General features: G+C 32.7%; 1 protein-coding gene and 1 long non-coding RNA gene across 4 annotated transcripts in view; one reads left to right on the top strand and one right to left on the bottom strand.

Moving 5' to 3' along the window:
* LOC144845914 (E3 ubiquitin-protein ligase MIB1-like) overlaps positions 1-23,788 on the bottom strand; it is a 78,281-nt gene extending 54,493 nt beyond the window's left edge. For all 3 annotated transcript variants that reach the window (XM_078703424.1, XM_078703425.1, XM_078703426.1), the window contains exons 1-11: positions 23,372-23,788; positions 22,372-22,543; positions 20,962-21,196; positions 20,674-20,740; positions 20,355-20,488; positions 19,442-19,518; positions 18,839-19,025; positions 18,192-18,333; positions 17,827-17,960; positions 16,859-16,966; positions 16,086-16,435 (exon numbers count right to left, since the gene is read on the bottom strand). In XM_078703424.1, coding sequence (XP_078559550.1) covers positions 16,086-16,435; positions 16,859-16,966; positions 17,827-17,960; positions 18,192-18,333; positions 18,839-19,025; positions 19,442-19,518; positions 20,355-20,488; positions 20,674-20,740; positions 20,962-21,196; positions 22,372-22,543; positions 23,372-23,618 — 1,853 coding nt within the window. In that variant the 5' untranslated portion in view covers positions 23,619-23,788. The remainder of the gene's footprint in view (positions 1-16,085; positions 16,436-16,858; positions 16,967-17,826; positions 17,961-18,191; positions 18,334-18,838; positions 19,026-19,441; positions 19,519-20,354; positions 20,489-20,673; positions 20,741-20,961; positions 21,197-22,371; positions 22,544-23,371) is intronic.
* Positions 11,032-12,533, top strand: LOC144845939 (uncharacterized). Its single transcript, XR_013612609.1, has 2 exons — positions 11,032-11,085; positions 12,040-12,533. It is a non-coding gene; the product is annotated as an uncharacterized LOC144845939 (long non-coding RNA).
* Positions 23,789-27,359: the final 3,571 nt, after the last annotated feature.

Below are 27,359 nucleotides of genomic sequence, written 5' to 3'. Positions count from 1 at the left end.
GAAGAGTTTAGAATATCTTGAAGTTTCGGTATTCAAGTAACTTCTGAAGTAATGCTAGTCAAGTAACAAACGCGAACAATAAAAGAGCACAGAAAGGTAATAGGTAGCATTTAATTAGTGGATTAGGATAACTAAGAAGCAGTGTTTCCTTTACAGTGCAATTGTTGTAATGTGTTATTTTGGTTCAGGGACGATTCGGCCCTGAGACGATTCGGCCCGGGACTATTCGGCCCACTTTTGGTGGGACGATTCGGCCCACTTTCGGGCCGAAACATCCCACTTTGTGGGCCGAAACGTCTCACCTCAGACCAAATTCATATTCATTTTTGTGGGTATTTATCAAGTTTTTAAAGGTGTTTAACAATCCGTATTTTATTGATATTGACATTTTGATATAATATATATAATAAATTACTAAAAAAAATTTATAATTTTATAATGAATTTATTACTTCGAAAACCTTGTTTATTTCGTGCATTCGCCAAGCGGCCAACAGAGGGCGTAACTTGTTTACATCGTTCGCGTGACTAAAAATTGATCATTTTCGACAATGTTTTCAAAATGTTTGCTTTATTGCATCTTTATCCCTAGTAGTACTACCCCATAGTCTCTCTGGAAATAAAGTTTGGGGAAAAGCTTATTTTTGCTTATAAAATGCATATCAAAGCCGATAAATGTAAGTGTGCCGAATCGTCTCAGGGCCGAATCGTCCCGGGCCGAATAGTCCCGGGCCGAATCGTCCCAGGGCCGAATCGTCCCGGGCCGAATCGTCCCAGGGCCGAATCGTCCCGGGCCGAATCGTCTCAGGGCCGAATCGTCCCGTTACCGTTATTTTTCTTCATGATATTGGATTGTTTAACATTGGAAACGGGGTGAGAGTGATGAGTTATATCTAATTATGGAACACCCTTTACGCAACATTTCGGTGATATGAATTTTACGACGCAATATATGAATGAAATGCATCGATATGAATTGAATGAAATGTTTTGAATGAAATGTTTTGAATGAAATGTTTTGAATGAAATGTTTTGAATGAAATGTTTTGAATGAAATGTTTTGAATGAAATGTTTTGAATGAAATGTTTTGAATGAATTGAGTTGAATGAAATGTTTTGAATGAAATGTTTTGAATGAAATGTTTTGAATGAAATGTTTTGAATGAAATGTTTTGAATGAAATGTTTTGATTGAAATGTTTTGAATGAATTGAGTTGAATGAAATGTTTTGAATGAAATGTTTTGAATGAAATGTTTTGAATGAAATGTTTTGAATGAAATGTTTTGAATGAATTGAGTTGAATGCTTTGAAAAGTCAAACTATTGGCGGCGCATGTCATTCCCACCACGCTCCCTTGGTAGCTTGACCGCGTACGGACCTCGTAAAAAATCGTGAGCGAGAATGACATACGCCGCCAATAGTTTGACTTCTCAAAGCATTCAATTCATTCAAAACATTTCATTCATATAGTGTCATGCAATTCATATCGATGCATTTCATTCACATATCAAGTCATAAAATTCATATCATCAAAATGTTAAACGTAAACAGCGTTCCATATCTAAATGTTGAAACTGCAATTATACTTCTACGACACAAAAATGAGTGTCAACAAAGAATGGTTAATATAACAATGATACCATAAGGATTGTACAGTTCAACACATTCTCTACCTCCACGTTTTCTCTCATAGCATGTTGGTGAGAGCATCGCTACACTTTTATGTCTTATCATAAAATAGGATATGCATCCCCCTGGGTATATGAACAATTATCAATCATTTTTGTAGATTTGACATTTAAAATTTAAGAGGATTCATATATTATTTTTAGTAATCAGTATATTATTTTAAAATTAATAAAAACAATTATTGTTTTTTTGTCATTCAATCATAATTTGAAAAATGTAGGTAGTGCTTTAATCAATTAAAAATAAAACTACCAATAACTGTCCAAGGTAAGTTCAGATTTATGGAATTGTGCTTTCATACCATAGAGCATAGTCACATTATAATAAATTGCTGTAACAGCAAAACGTTTCAGGCTCGATTAACTAAATATCTTCAATCGGCCAGGGCAAAAATATGATATGCAGGAATAAATTTGATTCATAGTGATACATGATTTCGTATCCTGTGTTGTAATCCTGATGAATGTTGTAGTCTTATCAGTATTGTTTTTTGGTAATGAAATTTAAGATGGCCTCTGAATATCAACTTCCATTATTAAGTGATCAAACAGTCCAACCTTCTATAAATAAAGTTGAAAAAAAAAGAGAAAGAAAGATGAACTTGCATATGACGATAGTGACTTCTCAATTTTAAGTTTCAAATTTATATCTTGTCTTGGAGGGAAATATGAAGAGTCACAATAAAAGACCACTAGATGTAAAATTTAATTATTTATTTATTTATACTTTCTTTATTCTGCAGGCACTTTCAGTACTAGTGCACTGATTTTCAAAGTGGTACAGTAATTGAAACTCTCATAACAAACATAATAAAGTAAAGGCAAAGAGTAATAGAAATAATAAATAGAGAAAATATACACTAAAAATAAAAATCAATTTTAGAAAAGAAAACTTAGTTTAAATGTTGCGTATTAATTGTATTTTGAAATGAAGTTATTGACATATTTTTAAAGTTAATTTTTAATTCATTTGGAAGTTCATTGAAGCTTTTAGATGAACAATACATAAAAGTTGTTTTGCCTTGACAAATATTCCAGGTGGGGACAACTAAATCATTATGGCTTTGGCTTCGTGTGCCTTTAGAATGGGTTTTATTATTAAAAGTCAATTTTGAGGTCAAATATGTAGGAGCACACCCTTTTAAACATTTAAAAGTCATTAATAGTAATTTTTCATTCCAAAGTACATATAAAACATTATGTGTATGATGTGTGTGTAGCTGGTGAATGCTGGGGAGGGTTTAAATTCCTCAAGGCATGCCCTTTATGGTTTCTATCCACATCCGTCCAAGTATGGTGAATTATATAATTAAATCATAACCAATCTTTATCCATCTAGACATGATTAATATATGGTATTAAGAAAAACATATGAAGAACAGCACACGATGAACTAACGTAAATCAAATTAAGAATTGATATATGTAAATATTTAGTTCACACATTTGCATGTTAATTTGTCGTTATTTTACATTCGACTTGACATTTACAGTTTAGCATACATTATATAAAGACCATCTGTGTCTTAAAAGGTCATTCAGTGACCTACATATTAGCACCAGACTGATCCCCATCCCTATTATGTCAAAGTTAAGCTTATAAACATCAATGGAAGAACAAAAAGTATGCAACATTATTACCGATGAGACACTAATCGGGAAACAGCACCTATAAAAAGCAAGACACGCCATCTGTGGAAAAAGAACCACAACACAATGGATGCATTATTCCCGAAGAGCAAATAGTTGGGAAACGACAAATATGGTTGCTAACAATCCTACAACCTAAACGAAAGACACTTGCTGACTGCTTGTTTTCTGTTGCTGGTTAATGACAAGTTACATTAAACATTTGAATGACAATAATCAGTTTAAAAACATTTAAAGACTTTTTATTTTAATCAATATTATGACAGTTTAACCCTTTGAAGACGCAAGGTTTCTACCCCAAGTGACTGAGACTAAATATAAGTTATTTTGAAAATAGTAACCCACCTCCAACTTTTCCGGTCAGCAACAAAATAATAAAACAGTACGAATAAACAAATTTTGTTGAACTCTAACTTTATTTTATAAACTCAAAAACACTCAATCCAACCCCCACTCCCGAGATCAGCATGCATGATCTCCTTATTTTCAAAATATGTCTGCATCATAAGTTTTGTGACTCTAATAGTAACCCCATGGGTTTCTATTAGAGTATGGGGGTATTATTATAGATTGACTTATAAGGTGGGTTACTATTAGAAGGGGGGTTACTATTAGAGTGTGGGTTACTATTAGAAGATTCACGGTAATGTTTTAGCACTATGGCAAACCCGTGTTTAGGGAAACATTTTAGTTTGGAAAACAGGAACTTTTGTATGTTTGCTTTACCAGACAATAAATAACTATCCATGTTACATATAAATAATAATATTGCTATGAGTACTATATTTCAATAAAAGGATGTAACTGATATTTAAAAAAAGATGACATAAGAATATTAGACAAACAGTATAATATAGGATTGGAGTGTAAACTAAAGTAATAAAGGCTTAAGATTGGTTATTTAAGACTAAGAAAATGATAGAACAGAGCTATGATATGTATTTACATCTGTTGTACGTTGGCAAGTGTTATTAAATGATATTTACAGGTAAGCAGCTGAATACGTATACATGTAGAAACAGACTTCTAAAATTACCCAACTTTAACATTTTGTTTGACCTATAAGGCACTTTATTGTGATTTAACATCTTGATTATCTATTGGTTTTATTACATTCTTTATAGTGCCTTGCAGACATCAACAAGCGGTAGTTTCGCTGGGTATATTTAAACAAATGAAATCGATGATGAAATAATGATGCTTACAACATGACAACCGAGGACTAATGAAATTATTATCAATCACCAAAAATACATTTTTTTTCATGACAAAATTTGATAGTTTAGTCAATATAACAATTATGTATTTATACTACAGTATGTTTAAAAATGACATTTATGGATGTATAAAAAAAGGGTCTAAAACAGCGTTCCATAAACTTTTTATTTTGAGGCCTTAACACTGGCCCAACCATCCACATCTACAACAATTTCATTGGAAATTGCGTTTTTTAGGTTGAAAATGAAATGCGATGATCCAGAAAAATTCAGCACAGCCTGGGGTTCCCCATTATAATACACACGGCACATGTCTCTGTGTCACTTTACAGTTCATGAATGATTTTACATTACATGGTGATCAAAACTCTAGCCCCATATATCACGTTCTGTACGTTTACAAACATATTCGGCAACTTTATAAAGATAGAAATAACTATTATCTCAATAATAACAATGTCAATCACTAAATTTTTTGTAATTAAATTATTGCTAATTTATAGATAGACAAGTTTTAGATTTGTAACATTTTCAGTGAAGTAATATTCCAACAATAAAAATCAACTTCAACTAAATTTTAGCAAAAATTGAATATGAAATTGTCTTCGTTCGTTATGATACAGGTTAATTATATACAACGACACAATGAAATGTAAAAAGACAAACAGCTGTGTTGAGGCATTGACTTGATCAACACCCACAGAGTGCTACCACAGGCTGTGAGAAAGCATACACACACAGACATCCTACAATTGCTTGTAGTATTCCACATGTAGTCTCATAGTGCAGCCATTCCATACATTCCATGCATCATTCCCATAACTAACATTGAATCCTTAACTTACTCAAAATTCAATATCATTACATAAATGATATTTTGTAGTTTGGATATTTTTCACTGAAGATATTAAGCAGCTTTGGTATAATATGCTATTTGTAATTTTATTATAAAATATTAAAGTATAAATTAAAATTAAATAGAAGCTACATAATCGTACATTAATACAATTATGCTACGGTACTTTTTGTGGAATATTTTAAAATAAGAATCAATAAATATTTTAATAATTATTTGATTATCAATACCATAGTATCAATACAAATTATATATAGTGTTTACTGTACAGGTATATAAATCCCTTGTTTCTTATTATTAATTAATTACTGTTATATATTAAATTTAACTTAAATTATTATAATTATTATTATATAATCATTATTATTATATAATTTTTATATAATTATTATTATTACATAATTATAATAGAATAAATATTATTTTGCCAAGGAGTAAAAAAAATGCATAAGCTTATGTCATTGTCACCACTTACTGTAGGCATGCCACTCCAATTTTTAAAAAGCTTAAATAATATTGTATCATAATATTAGATAATAATTTATATTCATAATTAGCACAATAACTTAGAAGTACAATCCAACTTTAAGCCATAATGATTATACTGAAATTTAGGCCAACCTTCTACATGAGCACATCGCCACAACAACTAGAGGGGAGGGTTCGTAATAAATATAACACTTAAACTATAACAATAAGTTTCACAATTGAGTTATGGTATGTATTAAATGTTTTACAGTAACTTAGGGGATCTCAGAGTTGTAAAGAAAAGCAACAGTTGGACAAAAGCTTTAATAATTATTAAGATTACTGACCAATCGTGAGAGCATGCTCAAACAATTATATTCACAACACTAAGCAATCGACCAATCAGATAGCTTAATAATTGAGAATGAAGAAGAGTAAGATGATAAATTGACAAAGTTTTTGATCACCGGTACGCACAACTTAATTGAAATAAAAGGGCAAATAAACCCCAGCAGTGTTATCATTTAGTCATTTTGATAGGTATACAGTACAGTGCAACCATGTGAAGGTTGAGTCGCATACATAGAATCAGACCAACTATTTACGATGTTGTGTAATATTCCTTTTGTTTTGTATTTTATGAACAATTGAAACTTCTGAAGTTGGAATGAATGCATAACGATGGAACGAAGACTGAATGACTGAAAGTAAAGGTAAGTAACATTATTTATTCATCAGTAAAGTCAAGAGTTTACAAATTTTAATCTGAGATTTAATTGTATATTGGTTCGTTAAGTCATCAGAACATACTGAAAGAGTATAAGAGTGTTGGCCTACTTTTATACACTCTGCAGAACCTATTGAAGATTATATTATTTTGTTTATTACATGAATAGGGAATTTGATATTAAATAGAACGACACACATATCTAATAAACTATTTAATTAATTCATTTCTTGACATTTAATTATACCACATGTACCAGATATTATCTGCTCATAACCATTGTATAATTAATTAAGTATATCAGTATCATAATGTTCATCATGTGTTCCATTTAATAATTTATCTATTCTCCATAAGTCAAAGGTCATATCATTTTGTTTGAAGTTTACTAAATAGTAGAGAAATAATAAACTGTTGACATGTTTTTTCTTGGAATGGATCAGATGGCCTCTCAATGAAATATTTCAACATAGAGTACTCTTTTCAGTTTTAATTTCCACGCATGATTTACTGTGTATCAAGGTGTTGTGGGTGGTAGGGTAAAAGGGCGAAGACAAGAAGATGGATTGGTGATGTGACAGACATGGTGAGAGAAAAGTGTACACAAGAATGGGAGTTGAGGAGTGGGGAAGGAAAAGAGCATGGTAGTGGATAAGAATGTAGTGGTGGATGACATGTGGAGAGGAGAAAAGGTGAAAGGAAAAGTGCATGGAGAGAAGTACATGGAGAGAAGTACATGGAGGAGTGGAGATGGGAAAGAGAGGGTGATAGAGGATAAGGTGATAGTGAGAGGTGGTAAGGACAGGAAAAGAAAGAAGATAAATAAGAGAAAGGTATGTACAGAAATGGAAAGGTACAGGGAAGAAGGGAAAGGAGTGGAGATGGGAAAGGAAGGGGTAATAGAGGATAATAAGGTGGTAGTGAGAGGTGGTAAAGACAGGAAAAGAAAGAAGTTAAATAAGAGATAGGAATGTACAGAAGGAGAGGTACAGGGGAGAAGGGAAAAGAGTGGAGATGGGAAAGAAAGTGGGTGATAGATGAAAAGGTGGTAGTGAGATGTGGTCAAGACAGGAAAGGAAAGAAAGTAATAAGAGAAAGGCATGTACAGGAATGGAGAAGTACAGGGGGAGAAGGGAAAGGAGTGGAGACAGGAAAGAGAGGTGGTAGTGAATAAGAAAGTGGTGTTGGGAGGGGTGGAGAACAGGAAGAAAGACGAAGATAATAGAAGAAAAGTACATAAATGAGGACAAAAATGGCGGAGAGAAGGGAAAGAGTCAAGGATACATGCACCTAAGATATTTATATTATTATGCTTTTCATTAGGCCCTTTCAATAGTATAATGTCTCACAAAGCCTAAAGCAATCATATGCTGCCGGCTATTGACTCGTGTATAGAAGCTACCATACACCTGTCCTGATGAAACATCACATGCTAGTTAGGCCTATTTATGGGCAATCAAGAGAATTATGATAGCACTGCATCATCGTCACACTGCTGTATACAATTTGTTCAGTACACGGTACACACAAACTAATTTAGTGTATATCAAAGTAATTTCAAAAGATACTATAATATTCATATTTTAATTTTCTTATGTAATAATAATTATTAATTTTAAATTTATTGAATGTTTTTTAAAAAACAAATACATAAATAATTGATATAAAAACTTAGAAATTTAATTTTTTCAACTTTGTTTATGACTTATTTCTCTTCTTTTTATTAACAAACCTTCAATAAACCTAATATTGATATTGGAGTGAACTATTTATTATTGAAGAATTTATAATTCAAATAAAATCTATTTGATAATTAATATTAGTTAATTAAACTTCATGGATTTTAAATTTTGTAATTTTTCATCAGTATTGGGTTAAATAACAATACAATATTTACCTAAAAGATCACATGCATCAAAATGCTACATGCAAACTATAGAACACTGCAAAATTGGAGTGGGGGATAATACATTGTTATTCTGTTTGCTCATCTCCTAATTTAGATTAAAATGATTTAAATGATCATTTTGAGTTTATGCCTCAATTTGGTCCTCGCACACGAGTCTGAACAATTGTACAATATTCTGTGAATTACTCTTTTTACTCAAGTTTAATTAAAAGTAGTTTTAATCTAGTTTTTGGTCAAAGTGATTACTAACTAACTATTATGTGGCATTAAAATAACATACAAAAAAAATTGCTTCAAAGTGATTTTTTCAAGAAAATATATCTTTGAAATATGGAAAGTAACAACAACAAAACAACAGGAATTACATTATTTTGTTTTTAAGAGTTCAATTAAATTTAACACTGTTTGAGATAAAGTGTGTTATACAAGAAAAAAAAAGTCTTTCCTACAGAAAACTTGAAAAGGAAAGCTATACAGTTAATCATTGATCTTTTTTTAAAAATATTAATTGAAATATTTAAAAGCAAATTGAAAGAATGTGTAGAAAGAAATGACATTATGATGCCTTAAATGGAAGCGAAGAGTGACGAATAGTAATGGTAATCAGCACACTACGTTTTCATTAAACTAGTTGATTAAATAAATGAACCGAGTTAAATTACCGGCACAAGATTTAATCAAAATCATTAGATTAGTTATTTAGATTCTTACTGAACTTGTCCAAGGTCACCTTGTCTTTGTCATGATGCTAGGGTATACCATCAAGTACACAGTTTGGGGTCCCTCACCAACACCTTATCCAATTACTAACCAACTGACATGCACGCGCACCGTTCTCCTTTCACAGTCTACTTATTCCTTGTCATAAAGAATTGATGGCCTAGAACTTCATTGGCTATATGAGACAATTATGATATTTTGTCACCAACAAGCTTGTCATATACTAATATTATCAAATAATCTACACATAACTCACTGTCTTAGCTCTTTACTAACATATTGCAAAAGATAATTTGAATAATTACAAATTTTCTTTCAAATAAATTGCATGTTTGCAATTGGTCTAATGTATTTAAATATACAATTGATAGCACATATTATGTAATAACTAATTAATTATTGCAGACCAAAATCTAGTCATAAAATAAATTCTCAAATTTATGTGTGTTAAATTCTTACATAAGTCAGGACATTTTTTTAACAAACGTTAGTTCTGCTTTATTTGTGGTCGCAAATAGAAATGTTAAAATACGGACTTGCCCTTTAAAGAGAAAATTATACTCAATAATTAAGAATCAGAAATGATTTTAGTTATTATAGAATATCATCTCATTACTATCACCCACACAATACAAATAAGGTTATAGTATGTGGTATATATATTCTAATAATATAGTATGATAAGCTCATAAATATTAACTATGTGTGTATGCCAACTTGACAGCTGTTCTAATGAATATGCATGAGATTTATAAGACATACTTAATTAGATATGATGTGCACTCACAGCTAGTAAATAAATTTGTTTCACACTTGTTCAAAGACATGTAGTAAATCAACTAATTTACACATGTTGGATATTTTAATCTGACCACACTGAACTTCAGACAGATCAATGTTGGATCATTACGAATTATTAGCATGAAATTACTGTATAAATCATCCGCCTTTATGTTGTTTAGTCAGCTATGAATTCATGAACATACCACTCCTCTGAATACCCATATTAGTCTCATGTTGCCAAACATATTTATATTATTTCAGTCATTTATTTATTCCTATTCTTTGTATTCATTATAAAATGAACCCTTTTAATTATCTACTGTGGACCAATAGAGGGCATTATCTTCCCTTTTTTAGCACTCATTACTGAGTGTTATAAAATGTTACAACATCTCAAAAATAGCATGTGTAATGACATGTTCTGAAAAACATGCACTATGCTACATATTTAAATTCACATCATCTGATTGGTAACTGACATTGTATATTTCCAACTATGTTCTTTTTTTTATAGAATGAATATAAATGTATGTTGTACAAGAACGATAAACTAGATTGAACTGCATGTTTAGCTTGTTTGGCAAACGCGTCTGCCATCATTATTCTACAGTTTATACTAAGTCTATATATCCCTCGACATCGTCTTTGATGTAAAACATGCAATACACAGACAAATCAAAATAGATAGTATAAAACAATAAGAGTTATGCAATTAACTAACTTCTAATAGTATAATATACATCACACTCATAGAAGTTGCATAAAAACGCACTGATTTGAAGACAAACTTAGCTTTTGCTATAGTACGTCCATGCGACACACCCATACATAGCATATCACGCTATACAAATTGCCTAAATGATAAGAACTATTAAAATATAATGACTAGGTAGATTTTGATCTTTTTAAAATCATAAACTTTCAGAGCATGATGGGCCTTTTTGATTGGTGGATTAAATTGGCCTATAAACAATTACAATTTGATTGTTGTAATAAAGTGTTTCCTTTTATTACAGTAAGATTAATTGAGTGCATTACTTTTAAATCAAGGTAAACTGCATTAAAACTGTAAGTACATTATAATTATATAATAGAATTAGCATCTTAAAGGGTCATAGTCTTGTTTGTTTTACAGTTCATTCTCAATTTAGCAAATTCGGATTGGGCCCTTAACAGACCCACACCGCAAGTGTAGCCTACCAGGAACAGTAAAAGATACCAGGGTAATTCCGTACTCTTCTGAAAAATGCACCCATGGTTCTTTAAAGTACACCAGGGCCAGTTTTTAAGGGCAGGTTCAGGCAAAAAAATGACTCGTATCAGTTTTCTGTTGAGTCCATGAGATGGATACAGACAAGAAGGCCTATGGGTATAACAACAACTCTATTGAAGGGGAGATCTGAATAAGTAACATTTGAAACTGCTAGCTTTCAGTCCTGAAGAAGACTTGTTCGGCCACCAACTATGATCGAGGAATGCAGAATGTAGAAATTATAGCTATGGCTTGCAGTGCGTTTGTCTTGACCGCTCACCCACTCGGCTAGCCATAATTATATGAATGTCTTGCATGAATTGCAAATGCTGAATCAAATTTCACTTAAACCTCAACTGAAACAAATTGTCAAATCAATGTTTGTCTTTTGAAAATAATCCTTCTTAGCTCAAAAGAAAGGTCATTGTTTTTACAATGGATAATACAAACATTTTTTAAAGATATGTGGGAGTTTAATTTTTAACATATCATCTACTAAAATAAATACCTAAATTAATTAACAAGATTTCCATGAAGCTTAACAAACACAGTTTTTCTAATATTAATTAATAGTTTTATGAGAATACTGTTAATATTTGATGGATATAATATTCTATTTCTGTAGTTCAATTTAATTTGATGGAAACAAGAGATGCATGGTCAACAAATATACTTTGTAAATGGAGCTTGAGGACTAATTGCAAGCACTGCTTTATTTGATATAGTTATATATTAATGATTTTTTTTTTCTATTTTTGGTTTATATTAAGTACAGGTAAAGACAACAACAATAATGATGGACAAAAGAATTTATGGGGAAACAAAATAATAACTATGTATGGACACAAGTAACAAAGATAAACATTATATGGACACATAAAAAACAAGACGGTACAAAATATGTGAAGAAGAAAAAAGCAATAAAAATGTATGGTAGGTACACACAGAACAACGCATGACACAAGAAACAAACAACAGCATACGAGACACAAGAAACAAGACAATACAAATATATAATGGAAACAGTAAGTAAGAAGACAGTAAAAATGTATGGTACACACAGAACAAGAAACAGCAACAAAGGACACAAGAAACAAACAACAATACAAAGAAAAGACACAGGACAAAAGGAAAAAATCTGAACCATGGAAGATGCAAGAACGATAATAAATGTTGGGCTTTAGCTGGTAAATGGGAATCACATCGTATCTTTACATGGATTTGGTCCCCTTCAACCAGCCGTAGCACTCCATTTCACATCAACTTGTAACCAGTTAGCAGCTGCGCACAGATGGATTCAATCGCATCAAATTGTATTTGCAGAAACAGATGTCAAACAATTAGCCAATAACTTTATTTTTCTTAAATCAACGGTAAATAGCAATGATGACTTTGCTGGTAACTGTGTTGTTGTTGATCATCCTGATTGTTTATCATGCTGTCTATTGAGTTGATGACTATTTTGTTGATCATGCTGGCTATGCTGTTAATGTTGACTATCAGTATGTTGTTGATAATAGGGACTTTTGAATTTGAACGTCCACAATGTCAACTGATACCCTATGAAGTTATTGTTATGATATGTGTATGTGCAGGTCGACTGAAATGTTGACTGCAAAATTTGAGAACTTGGCCTTTTGCTGTTCTCTCTCTGACTGAGTACGAGTGAATGTATGTCGTCATAACACTGAAAATTAAGTATCTAGGCTAGCCTTATAGATACCATGGCCTAAACCTGTGTACTACCACCGGCCCAGCATAAGTGTACTACTAGAGATTACATGGTCATTACAGTAGGTCATATGTTCACTGGCACATCAATGTGAATGTCCACTTAATAATCAAAATGTTAATTTAATCGTGGATGAGTACCAGTCAACTACTACCCATGTGGATGTGAACTTCATGCACGTTCAATCAAATAGAAAAGTCCCTAGTTATTAGGTTTAGGCATAGAATGCTAATGCCTCAAACCAATTAATCTGTAGGTATTGTAAGGTCATGGTGAATATGCTGTTAATGATGTTAACTATGCTACTTATTATGTTAACCGTGTTGATTCTAATAAATAATGGCAATGCTCGTGGTGAGTATGTTGCTGCTTATCATTATGAATATGTTTTTTTATCATTCTAATATATCGTTGATAGATAGATATCATGACAAATGTATTTTTGATAATGACCAATAGGTAAACTGTGTTGATGACTGTGGTCTGTGGTTTCATGTGTTACTGGTGACTATGTTGGTAGTCTTGTTGTCAATGTATTCATTATGAAGATCATGTTGTCAATCTTGATAATGATGTTGCTGGACTATATTGTTGACAACAATGATTGTTCTGACTTTGCTAGCTATGTTGACTATGACCCTATTTATGTTAACTATGACCCCATTTACGCAAGTATGATTCCAATTTACACTTACAATTTGGGTAGGCCCAGACCCGGCCCAGAGTCAGATACAGACCTGGACCACCTCTCAATGTAGGTCCAGGAGGGGCTTTTACTTTTTGAGCTGGCTTATGCAGTAAACCATGACAAATGACTTGAGAAATGAAGTAAATGAATCATCAGGGCTATTATTTGAAAGGAAAGTGTAAACATGCTTGACGGAAACCAAATAATTAAATCTAGAGAGGCCCAGGACACAATTGTAAGTGTAAATGGGGTTGATATTAAAGGATCACTACATTTGGTCATTAAATATTATATATATTACTGATAATTTTGCTTATGCTTTTATTATTATGATTATGTTACATTTGTGGTTGATTATGTTGCATGTATTGCTGTCATGACGACTATGATGAATGTTGATAATGTTGACTCAGACTGTGTTGATGATATATGATTATATCTCTGGTCATGTTCTTACTGATCATGTTGCATGTTCTTCATCTTGTTGACGATGTTTTGCTCATGAAATGATGTTGATTGATTGATAAATGATTGTGACTACTACAGTATATGCTGCTGCTAATCATTCCGAATATATTGTTGCTGAATATTTACTGAGAATGGTTAATCCTAATCATTTTGACTTGGTTGATCATGATGATTGTTAATGAACAATAATATATAGAAAATGAAAAATAAAACAAATTTTCCTGAGTAGAAACATTATGAAACCAAAGACCATGATATAATTGCTTATTGGAAAGGGTATAGAATCTAAATGACCTTTCACTCAAATTTACCCACAAACCCTGCATGAGCAGAGAAAAGACATTTAAGACAAAAGCAATAATTCATTACATTTATTTTATGTTTAAAAAAAATTATTATTCTAATTATTCCTCATGACCTAATAAATGGGTGGATTCCAACAAGAACATGTGATTAAAATCACGGTATTCTCTTGAAATGTTGCCAGAAAGAAATGCCAGTATCAAACGTAGTCTGCATGATGCCAGATATTGATGCCAGATATTAGTATACGAATTACAACAATGAAGGTTTAAAATAGAGGAAATCTTTTTCATTTAGACAACATCATAGCAAATGGACCATAGAGATTTCATATGAAAACATATTAATACTGTAGTTTACCATTATATAATATAAATTATTAATATGGTAAAATGAAAGTAATACAATATGATTACCCTTCATACATGTAGCTGCTACAAACAACATTTTTACTAGCACTCCACCACATTCGGTAGTAACATGAGTTCCAACAGAATTTGGTGCTACAGCAAGCAAAATGTTGCTATACTAGATGTAGAGATTTTTTTGAAGACTAGAAAAGATGAAAAATTAAAAAACCTACTTACTTTGTGTAATGGAGTTGATAGTCATGTAGCTATTGAGCAGTCTGAGTTGGTAGCCAGTAGACAGGTAGGTAGCAGTTTGGTCTTCAATAGTTGGTCCATCAGTTGAAGTAATATGTAGCATATATTTATATGGTGGGTTTATCGGTACTTGGCAGTGGCAAATTTGTAGCGATGAATTGGTTTATCAGTAGCTGTGGTGTTTGCTATGATTAACCATAGTGCTGATTTGATCTATCACTAGATGATGTGCAGGTTGACTGTCCACTTTTAGCAGTAATGTACTTCCATCTCACTACTAGATATTGATAACTTGAAGGTCACCTAAATTAACTATATGTTCTGCACCTATTAAATACTTGATTAAATTTGTACTATTAACGTGTAGAGATGATGATTTGAATATCCTGCTATGATAAATCTGCAATAAAATTTAGAAATTTGGCTTCACATGAAGCAGAATGTATGAAATTGCCATTTATCCTAGACCTGTGAAATTGCTACCTGTAATAAAAATATATAGGTGTATATATCTATTTTCTACTGTAGTATTATACAACTGATCCGGATTGCTACCTATAAAAGAAAAAAATCCTGGAAAATATTTCTATTTTCTACATAAGAAACAACTATATAAATAATATATCATATTATTATATTATAATGTCATTATTATTATTATTATACACATTAATTATCGATTGAAGCATAAAAACATAACATTCCTTAATAAACCACACAATTCACAATCCATGTGCTAGTACCCAATTCAATAGTTTCCCATTGTTTTGCATTGTCTTTAACTGCCATAAACATTGACATTAAAATGGCATGGAGATGCTGCAATAAATGAGAATAAAATTCTGCACATTTATGAAGAAGACAGGACTGAAAATGTCAGGTCATGACAACTTTCATCCTATAATGCAAAAATAGACAACTTTTGAATGAGGGCATATGGATTATGAAAAGGAAAAGTGTGATGTTTTTAAAATAAAATATGAATTGATAAGAAACATATTTCTACTTTTAAATATTTACCTTGGATTTCCACGTAAAGCTGCATGATGCAATGCATTGAAGCCATTGTTATTTGTGATGCAGATATCAGCACTGTTGTCTAGCAGAAGTTGTAGTATGTCATCACGCTTTTTACTGATAGCATCATGCAGTGGCGTATCGCCTTCTGAATCCTGTAAACTTGGATGAGCGTCTAATTCAAGCAATACTTTCACAACCCCTAAGTGTCCTTTATTTACACCAATGTGAAGCGCCGTTTGCCGTCGTTTGTTGCGTGCATTCAGGTCTGCTCCACCACACTGTAGAATTCGTATAATTGATCCCTCATCTCCAAACGCAGCATGGTGAATTGATCTGTCACCATCTTTGTCCTAAGGAAAAATCAAAATAGATATATATTTAGTTCTGTTCACATACGTTAATATAATTACGCTGACTTGTCTGCAATCTTACTACAAAATAAAGCAGTTGGTAGATACATTATTATGAGATTATGTACTCTTTATTCAAATACTTTTATTTTAATGATTAGATTTCAAATGGCGTTAATAATAATAATATCCTGTATTTATATAGCGCCTAATGTTGTGAAACCTCTAAGCGCTGAACATTATTACCCCAGTCATTTTTTTGGATCAAACACGTATGGAAACATTTATACACCTGGGTGCATGGAAAGAGGCAAACGTAAGTCTAAGGATACAAGCAATGCAGCGAGAGTTGGATATGAACGTCCAACACACTGCGCCACATGCCCTCACAATGACATCTATCATACAAGAAGACAGACTTACTTCTATTTCCACATCTACCATATGCGACATAAGAACTTTGATGATTTCAGCATGACCATTCTGACTGGCTGCTTGCAATGCTGTGTGACCAGCAAACTGAGCATTTGCCTGTAAATAGATATGATGCATTAGAATGCTGGTAAACAATGATTAATCTTATAATCATAAATCAGAATAAAAACTAATGAATATCAATGAGTAAACAGAGAGAATAATGTTCACGAGTCAAGTTGAAATGTGTGGGAATGTGAATGTGTGGGAATAACCTATATATCGCAGCCTAACTGGGCTGAATTGTACACAGGTGTGGACGATGTACAATATTCATGTTGTACAGCTGTCAAGGGTATACCTTTTTTTGTAGCACATGTGGCCAAGGATTACCAAGTGTAAATTAATCACTGTCCTATCCGATAGGTGATTTTTGTGATCCAGTTCACCGAACCCATACTCGTCTCGAAAGATGAACTGGGTTATTTAAAGTGCACACAGGTTATATGGTTTATAGTCCTTATCCGAGAAGACTTGTTTCACCATCAGAACTTGGAGCGAGTCGGCCTCAAACCCATACCGATTATGTTAGCTCTTTAGGTATTGTAAACGGCGCCCCTGCTTTAACAGCTCGGCCATTTGACTCGCTCCTACTCCAAAAGATGCACTGTTTTCTGTAGCCACATATACACACTGGACCAGTTTTAAGTCATTAAGCTTTAAGCACCATCAATTGTTTACAAAACAAGGGTATTGAAATGTGCACATCTTTGTTTTGCCAGAGTTGAATGGGGAACTCTAAAATTGGCAGTCAAGCTTCTTTAAACACCAACATGCAGCTTGTTACTATATAATGCTATTATTGTATTATATTGTTATCTTGTTTCTATATACATAAATGAATTGGAAATTCTTCAATATAAATTTACAAACCATGATTTTGTATTTTGTATTTGTTTGAATCCAACATTACTTACATCAAGGTCATGCCTTGAAAGTATTTCTTCGCACCTGGCCGAGTCACCATTTGCAGCAGCTTTTACAAGTTCTTCATTTAAATCACCAGTTATATGAGTTTCAAATAACTTCTTTAGCAATGCAGACAATCGTTCTAAAAATAATTAAGAGCAAATACAACAATTAGTAGTACACGTAGGAATGCTTTATAACTAAGCATAACATGTCAATTAACATGGGTTAGCCTATTTGTATCACCACAAGGCTCAAAATCGATGTTTAATGAAGTTTTGTAGATGAGATGTAGTCAACCTACAGTTAGGTAGCCTACAGGTGGGTACATCGATCTACAGTTAGGTAGGCTGCAGTAAGCCATAACAATTACCTGAAGATGAACCCAGCCCAGTATTGTCTGAAGCAACCTTAGTTACTGCTGCAGGGTTGTATGTCCAAGATGTTCCACATACTTCTACTTTCAGATCATTGTCATGGTAAATCTGCTGAACTCTTCCAATTTTTCCTAAGGTCTAGAAACAAAAGTAAATTAACAAGATCAACATTTATATAGGTTTACTGCAGGTTTATAGGATTTATAGGATTATTCAAATCTTGTACATGAGCTAGTTTGCTTTGTTGTTTGTTTCATAATACAGGGACTAAACGCAAAGCTTCACAAACAGATGTTGAACAAAAAGGAATAAAATATATATGTGATATATCTTTATTTGTACTGTATTGAAATTAATAAATGTTTTGAAGTCAATGCAATGGCGGCCAAGATAGTTGTAGAGCATGACCAAATTCTTACATATATATACAGAATAAAATATTGATTTTTTATAACAAAGAATCATCATAATATGTATTATATGTTTCAAAAAAGTATTTAGCTTTGATGGTAAACTCCTCTCAATATGTAAATATATCGGTAGTGGCGACATTGTAAATTTTTGTAGAAAATACTGAACACATTTTAATTTGTGTTTTGGTACTATAAATCAGATTGGAAACCTAAGGAATTGAAATACTAACCGGTAGCATAGCATCTGCCCATTCACCATGTCCTCTCTGTAAAACTTTAATTCGGTCTAAATCACTGCAAATCTGTACCAAGTCAGACACTTGGAACGGGCTGGCATTTGATGCTTCTGCTCCAGCGCTTGCACCGCCAGTAGTTGACCCACTAGTTTTTGTTAATACAGCAGGGTTGAATGTCCATCTAATAGAGAACACAAATAAATGAGTTAAATACAGTATTACATTACAATCAGGTACAACTAACCCTCAAATAGCGGTTTATACTACTAGTCCAATGTATTATGGCATAGATGTTGTGGTTTAGAGAATATGGTCCAGCCCTAGCAAACACAGCATTAGTAAAGAAATTGGTCTAAGAATCATATTTATAGCAAAAATTTGTCGTTATAACATAGCAGAATGAATTAAAATTAAAGGGTGCCCTAGCCCAAATCTGTCAAGATGCATATTGGAGATAGAGTAACACATTTTGGGCAAGTGCTATCATAATATAGATCATGCAAATGATTGTTTAACCCTATCAGCGTCTTTTGTTTAAAACTGTGCTTCATTGTTTTTAAATAGCTTAAGGTTTTAAAATTAAATTTCAGTGCTCACCTATTACCACTAGGGTAGGAAACTACAATGTCGTGATCTTCATCAATTCCTACAACTGTACCAGTAACACCAAGTGTCTGCAAAATAACAATTTATTATTATTTATTTTAATATTACAGCAAAGCTACCATTGATAACACTGCATCAGAGCAAATGTCTTATTGGTGTCTCTCTATCACCTGCTGGCAAGACAACAGACCTAGAAAACAGAACTAGACCTAACTATAAAAATCCCTCAACATGAATGGCCATTGGCAGTCACCTGTTATATATACAATGACAGTCAGAGAAATAATGACTGATCTCTGATGACCATTATAAGACAATGTGTTGACATCAAGTTGATTTTTCTATTATCACAGCAGCTACAGGCTGAGAGAGCTACCAATAATTTCCACTGAATGGCCATTGATAATTTTATTACTTTTACTTTGATAGCCAAGATCAATCTTTCTCAGGTGTTGCAGGAACGACCAAACTAAAATTATTGTGCTAATAGCTACATTTGTAGACAAATTTATGACACATTGATTTCACCTTACACCTCTCTTTCAGCCGATTTGAAATTAATATTAATCATCATCAACTGAACTCAATGGCTAAAAACTGTTTGTGACTTTGAATTCCTATAGCTAGCTATCATATTCTAATCTGCAAAACTAGCAGCAGTACAAAGATGGCGCTGTTGCTATATTTGTATTCTCTTTCTGTCCATATTAAATGCCAACCAAAATAAAATAGAAAAGAGGCCTAGATTGTATTTAAACAACGGTTCTTTTTATTGTACTTCTAGATTAAAGGCAATAACAATAATGTTACCATAATGAGTTGTCTGGGCAGCTATGTTCTTTCAATATTTATCTACATATTTATCTGCCATGACAAAGCTCTACAGATTGCATAGAAGATTTACCTCAAACATGCCATCTGTCCATCCACCATGACCATGTTGGAGAGATTGCACAATCTCTAGATCAAGATCAACATTCACCTGGTCACCTATCAGGAATGCTCCTTGATTACCATGTCCACCTGGTCCTTGCTCACCTGGAATTCAAATTAGCATACTCAAAATGTTACAACACACACAAAAGAATTGAATAAATGGTGATATGGATAATACCAATTATATTGCAAGGGTGTAATTATTATTTTTCAAGCTCTACATTTTGTCCTAGGAAGATAAAAGGCCAATGTCGGTTTATCCTGGTAATAAATAGGCACAAACTTACCCAGACAAGGAAGATGATCTCGGTAAAATATTCCACCTTTAGCATCACTCACAACTTTCAGGTCAGACTACAGAGATGATAAAAAAATAGTTAGGTGTGTATTAAAAGTATCATTTCAATCTATCACACAGTTTTAAAGCTTTTGTTATGTTTTGAACGAAAATATAAATGAGAAAAAAATGGAATTTGCATTTTAGCAGGAGAGCAAGAGATGACACAAAATATCGGGAGGCTCCTGCAATTATCTGAAAACATTTTTTTACAAATGTGTTACATTACATTCCTTACCATTCCCTCATATCCCACTCGATAAAGATTCTTAGCTCCGTTGTCCCATAAAACATAAGCTGCACTTCGAGGCCCGGTAGCACTCCAGTCTTGAATTTCAGTAACTTTTCCCCTACGTCCATTACCTCCGTCTTGATCTTCCCATTCCCAGTCAACACCACGAACAACTCTAGCACCGGCGAATATTCCTCTTGCACCAATCTTCTTACTTTTTCTTCTAGGCTCCAATAGAACTCTACATTAAAATATACAATATACTTTATAAACTCACTCACACTCACATCGTTTTTTCTTTCCTTTTTTGAAAATCTATATCTAGTGTTATCAATGATTGACAATGAATTTTCCCAAGCAATTGATATTGACATGGATGAACAGGACAAAGTAAACAGTTATGGAGTCCACTTGAATGGAGAGGCCTGTATCCTGCAGTGGGTTAAAAATGGCTAGCAATTTTGATCATAATTTATTATTATGCATTTTACCATTGTAATAACAAATTAACTGTCTTTTTTTCAAAGACAAAAATACACAATGTTAACTCTACATTAAAAAAGTCAATATTATACACACTTAAGGCAATTATTAATTCAGCTAACTGAATATTTTGCACTGTGATTATGCTGCGTAAAAAATCACTCCATACACTTACACATGATTATTAGTTATTAGCAAAATTCCAAACATATAATTAATGTACATAATAATTAATATTAAGTACTTGCTAATCCAACATTAACAAGGATTGTATAAGAACTTGAGAGGATAGCAAATTACTCTAATAAGTGTAAAATGACCTTATGAATTCAATTGCAAGAATGCATTATTGATGCATTGGAAATGTGCATTTTGTCCAACTTTATCTCTTACAGTATACTTCCACAATTATCTCAGACTTCAAATCCCAAGAAGAAATAACCCAAGATCAATTAACCTCAGAACACTCAGGAAAAATAAACCCAAGATAATTACCCGCAAGATAATGACCCGTAAAACAATGTGCCATTATTCAGTGACTTTGAACTCCTTTTACATCTGAACCTTTATCAATACTTTAAAAAACTCAGGGAATTAATTTTAATGTTTGCTTACTATTGTTTTAAAACATTTTTTAATTAATTATTAATTAATTATTGATACAATGTAATTTAGCAGGGGTTCTCACAAGCATACATATCAGGACTGGAAAATGTACTGTACATCATTTAAACACAATAAATATTTTTAGCTTCATTGTCTTATAAAACACAAGTTGCACTTCAAGGAAATTTAGAAAAGCAGACAAGTGCGGTGACAACCCTGCCTAGAATTTCTAGACTTGACTTTAGTAATTAATAACAGTATGATACTAATAAATGTCAACGAAACACATTAATGTGATTGAGTTTAGTGGTTTGCAACAGCACTTACTTTTCACTTGACGGTGTGTTCATTCTATAAAAACGATGTCGGAGAGAATGTTTGTCTCCATGGTAACATGCTGAACAAAGGTCATAATTTGGACATTCAGCACATTTCCATCTAATTCCATAAATTGGTTGCATACGACATGTATCACACATGCTTCCCTCATGTTTTATACCTAAAACATAAAAAAAAAACACATTACATACTGTTAATTATAATTACAAATGGATAATTCTGGATGTACTTCGTGTACTGTTAATACTATAGTGAGCTTTTGAAGTGGAGATGAGACAGTCAAATTAAAAGATGAATCGATTTTAAACGAGACACGATTGTCTTTATCCGGGGGTCGTATAAGTGGGTCATACAATTGACAAGTGCATTATTTCTAAAATGTCCTCACTTCAGTCAGCCCCAACAACAAGTCAACCAGTCTATATTTGTCCAAAGTCGGTATTTATTCATTAAGTTAATACCCTTGCACTGGGGAGATATACTGAGGAATAAAAAGAGATATACCCCTTCACCTACAACTCCTGCTAGCGTGGAGAGAAGATACAGACTCCTCTTGGTTTTATTCATTCATAATCCTTACAATTTGTGCGATCTCTGGTACCATGGCACAAGTGCGCGAGGGACTTTTAGATTGTCACGTCGGCTATGTCGACTGCTACCCTATGACGTCATTTTATGATATGTGCATGCACTAGGCGACTGGCAAAATTGAGCACTTGTTGTTCAGTGGCATTTAAATATATAATTTTAAATTGTGTACCACAATTTGAATTGCAAAAAAAGAATCCTTTCCACTATTTCAAATTGCGCATAACATACATTAAAATAATAATAACATTGGATTGCACCTAAACTAGGCCTACCTTAAAACATATTAGGCCTAGTACTATGGTAGGCCCTGTATGCGAGTAAGTAGGCCCTAGGCCTAGGCTACAGTAGGTAGTACTAAAATAGACTCTCGGTTGGTATTATCGGTCGTTTAACTTACCCGTCGAAGCACTATCCAGAACTCTTAGATCATACGCTCCTGCACAACGATAATTAGCAGCTGTACCATTATCCCACACAACAACAACTTCTTCGGGAGATTCAAAACTCCGTACCGTGCCAATATGACCTTCACCACCGTCTTGTTTCCCCCATTTCCAGTCAGGTCCACGGACAACACGGGAGCCTACGCCTTCCACCATGTTTACATTTACTCTTCCTGATCTTGAGCCTTGTCGATTCTCCATGATTTATTTATTAAATACCTTACCAATTTCAACAAAATCCAAGGATATTTCTTTTAAATTAAATATGGATTTCATGTATTATGACAAAAAACGTCCATAATTGTTCCTTATTTATAAAATTTGGTTTGTAATTCACCTAAAATACGAGCATCGACGATAGAATCGACGACCTTTTGGAGGTCGAGAAAAAGTAAATTGTCAATATTTATTTGCTGCCCTCAAGGGTTTTAAGAAATCCAAAAAACGTATATGGAAGGCACTTTTCGTATAAAATAATAGGCCTAAATTCGAATGAGCAAATTATTTCAAATTCAATACACAAAATCCTTTTTACAACTCCATGTTATTGTTTTAATTAGCAAATTGTTAATTGTCTGTTTTGACCATATTTTCTATTGCCTCTAGTTCTTTAAGTATCTTTTTTTTGTCGTGGAGTGTTTTATTATAAATTTTGAACGTTCTAAATTTCTTCTATATTTTTAATTATTTTATTTCAGATTTTATGGTATAATAACAAAACAAAAACAGGACCAACGCAGCGGTACACACACACAAAAAACAGATTCTACAATTAACAATTCCAGTACTGTATACCATCTGAGTACTACATTGTCTTAAGGATTTCTTACTTCATATATTGTCCCCCTGAACTATAAAAACAAAAAAAAGTGAAAAAAAAAATTAACAATGTTACAATAAACGGTTTCTGCCTTAGTTTTAGAAGCAGTGTGATTGTTTCCTATTATTTGTATTTATTGTTGTTTTTTTTTCGAATGAAAAACAAACGAATAGATATAAACAAGAATATTTCTTACAAATTCAATGATTATCTGACAGCGAATTATAGTAATATCATGGGACTCATTAATACCAGAAATGCTTTGGGATTTGTCGTTAGACTCTTTTCCCAGACGTTTTTTGGATTCAACAGGTGGTACCTATAAATTATAGTCGAGAATCATTTTTCGCAAAAATGTCAGTGTCTAGTACTATAACTGCTGCTTGCTTTATATCTGAATGATTTATCTCTTGTGACGTAGCGGGCTAGAGCAGCAGCGTGAAAAAAGTCAACTGTCAGGGAAAGACAGTACAAAACAGGGTGTTAGCTAAGCTAAAAAATTACCCCCTTGGTCAGCCCAATATAAATAATGATACAAAAAATTGAATCTACAATTACAACATTAAATCGGCTCTAGGTCGGTATATTTGTATAATAGTATAATTATAATTGTGTGTATATACCGTCATGAGCTATTGGTTTTTCTAATGTGTACACCGATTAAGGCATTCCTGACGTTTCATAAAAAGATCAGAATTTTGATTGACTCTGATTGGCTGAAGGTAATTGGACTATGGCAACATGTAAATAAATTAAAACTGAGACGTCGTGTGAAGGGAAAGAATATCGGAATTTTGAGAAGTATAAAGATAAAATAAGGCCTAATGTAAACTTTCTAGTTTTAGGATCTAGCTAGATTTTCCTAGTAATGGGCCTAGTCTATACCTGTCCTAGCTAGGCTAGGCCTAGCTAGAGTAGGTCTAGGCCTAGCCTAGTAGGCCTAGGGCCTAGCTAGTAGTACTAGTAGTGGGTACCAAATTTACTAAAATCGGCTACCGCTATATGGCCCTCTAAAGAGAGTAGGCCTAGCAGGGCCTCTGCTGGCGAGTAGAGATACAGTAGCCTATAGGCCTAGACCTTTTATTTAGTTTAGGGTAGGCCTAGCCTAACTAGGCTAGCCTAGGCTAGTTGATTCTATTTCTTTTGATGATGAGAATAGTTTGTTGCTAGGGCCTAGGCCTACCTAAAATGTCTAGCCTAGGCCTATCTTACAATTATTTTGCCTTGTATAAGTGAAACAAAAAGGCCTATTCAAAGTTTGTTTAGAGGGACAATACATCTTTAACATCATATTTATAACAGATATGAGTTCCAGCAAAAAACACAAAAAGAAAAGGCGAAGAACTGGGAAGGTTTTCCCAGGTGGTGATGATGCCTTACTTTCACATATGGAACTGGGTGATTTTGGATCTGATACAGCCATGATGAAAAAACTCAATAACATGGAAAGGTCAAAGTTAGCAAGAGATGGTGCAAAGATGTCCACAGCGGACACTGTCACTGTCATAAAAAATGTCAAGAAAGGTGTAGAAAAGTTTAAAGAAATGCGAACAAGTCGTCGCAGATGTATAATTATAGGTATTTATTTAGATTTTTTTTTGCCATTTATTATTTGTTATTATAAATGTGTTATTTTTTAAATAAATAAAAATTATGTATATTTTTTTGTCAATCTTGTTTGATATGTTGGAGAAATATGAGGTCTGTACTGACAATATTCTATGGCAAATATTTTCTATAATAATATAAGAAAATATTGTCTTTTTGTATCTATATCAAAGTGCCTAATTGTACTATTGGAATTCAATAAATATTGAATTTTAAAAATAAGAAACTGAACCGAATGATCTTTGAATTAGTTAAAATATTTAAATTTTTACTTAGTTTATGTATGTTTTTATCATTTTTTCTTCAAAACTATTTGCAATCTGTTATGCTCAAGCCAAAAGAGGTATGTACAGTATGTAAATATTGTAAAAAAAACTGTAAATCTGTGTTTATTTGTATTGTATTTGTACAGTCAATGATATCATTATATATTTTTGCAGAGCATGCAAAAGGTAGACACTTTGTTAATGGAAGTTGTCATGGTCAGTATGATGAGCTTACAGTATGTTTGCATGTCACCCACAGAAGCTAACTACAGGATACTGCTATTGTATAATTTTCACCTAAGATTTATAGCCCATCTTCATTAAAAAAATAAGTTGTCATGAATATTATAAATCAATGAATATAGCAATGATGTGACTTACAGATAGTACTTAAGCCTGTAGCCACAATTGTTATTGGAAATCCCCCTCCCCCTTTCCAAAAAATTAGATCCATTTTGTTAAAGATTGTTTTCTGTAGTAGATGATATTTGTTTGACGTATGAAAGTAAACAAATTTCTATACCCATGCCTTGATAATGATAGTTTATCAGAGATACCAGTTAGAGAGGGGTTTCTTTCGAACACACAAACACTAACTCATTAACTGGCTACAGGTTTGGTACTTTACCATCAAATTCTTCTGGTCTGTTGGTTATCATTCGCAATTAGGTTTAAAGCAGTTAAAAATTTGATTTTAGCCAAATTTGGTCGTTTCATCATGCAGATGTTTAATTAGAACCACTGTTTGTTGTGAATCTATGAACAAATGGAATTAAGATATCATAATTCATTTAATCATCATACAGTATTATCCCAATATCCAGTCATATATTTTCATTATTATTACAATCATCATGGCATTTCATAAAATTGATTGATCATTTCATCATATTATAGGCTATTGATACCAATGCCACCATGATCATATGGCTACAATCACAATATTATAGTGCTGAGTAGCAATTTATTTTCATATTATGTCTAGAAACCAGATTAGTTTAAGAATACACTAATAATTTTAATAAACATAAACGATTCCTCACATTCTCTATCCGGTAAAGCCTGGTTTGTAGAGATTGATACCAATGCCACCATGCTCATATGGCTACAATCACAATATTATAGTGCTGAGTAGCAACATATTCATATTATGTCTAGAAACCAGATTAGTTTAAGAATACACTAATAATTTTAATAAACATAAACGATTCCTCACATTCTCTATCCGGTAAAGCCTGGTTTGTAGAG

This window comes from Antedon bifida, chromosome 6 (genome assembly GCF_963402885.1).
Source record: "Antedon bifida chromosome 6, ecAntBifi1.1, whole genome shotgun sequence".
In the NCBI taxonomy this organism is placed as follows: domain Eukaryota; kingdom Metazoa; phylum Echinodermata; class Crinoidea; order Comatulida; family Antedonidae; genus Antedon; species Antedon bifida.
The sequence above is the reverse complement of the archived record's forward strand: the minus strand, read 5'-3'. Positions and strand labels throughout refer to the sequence as shown.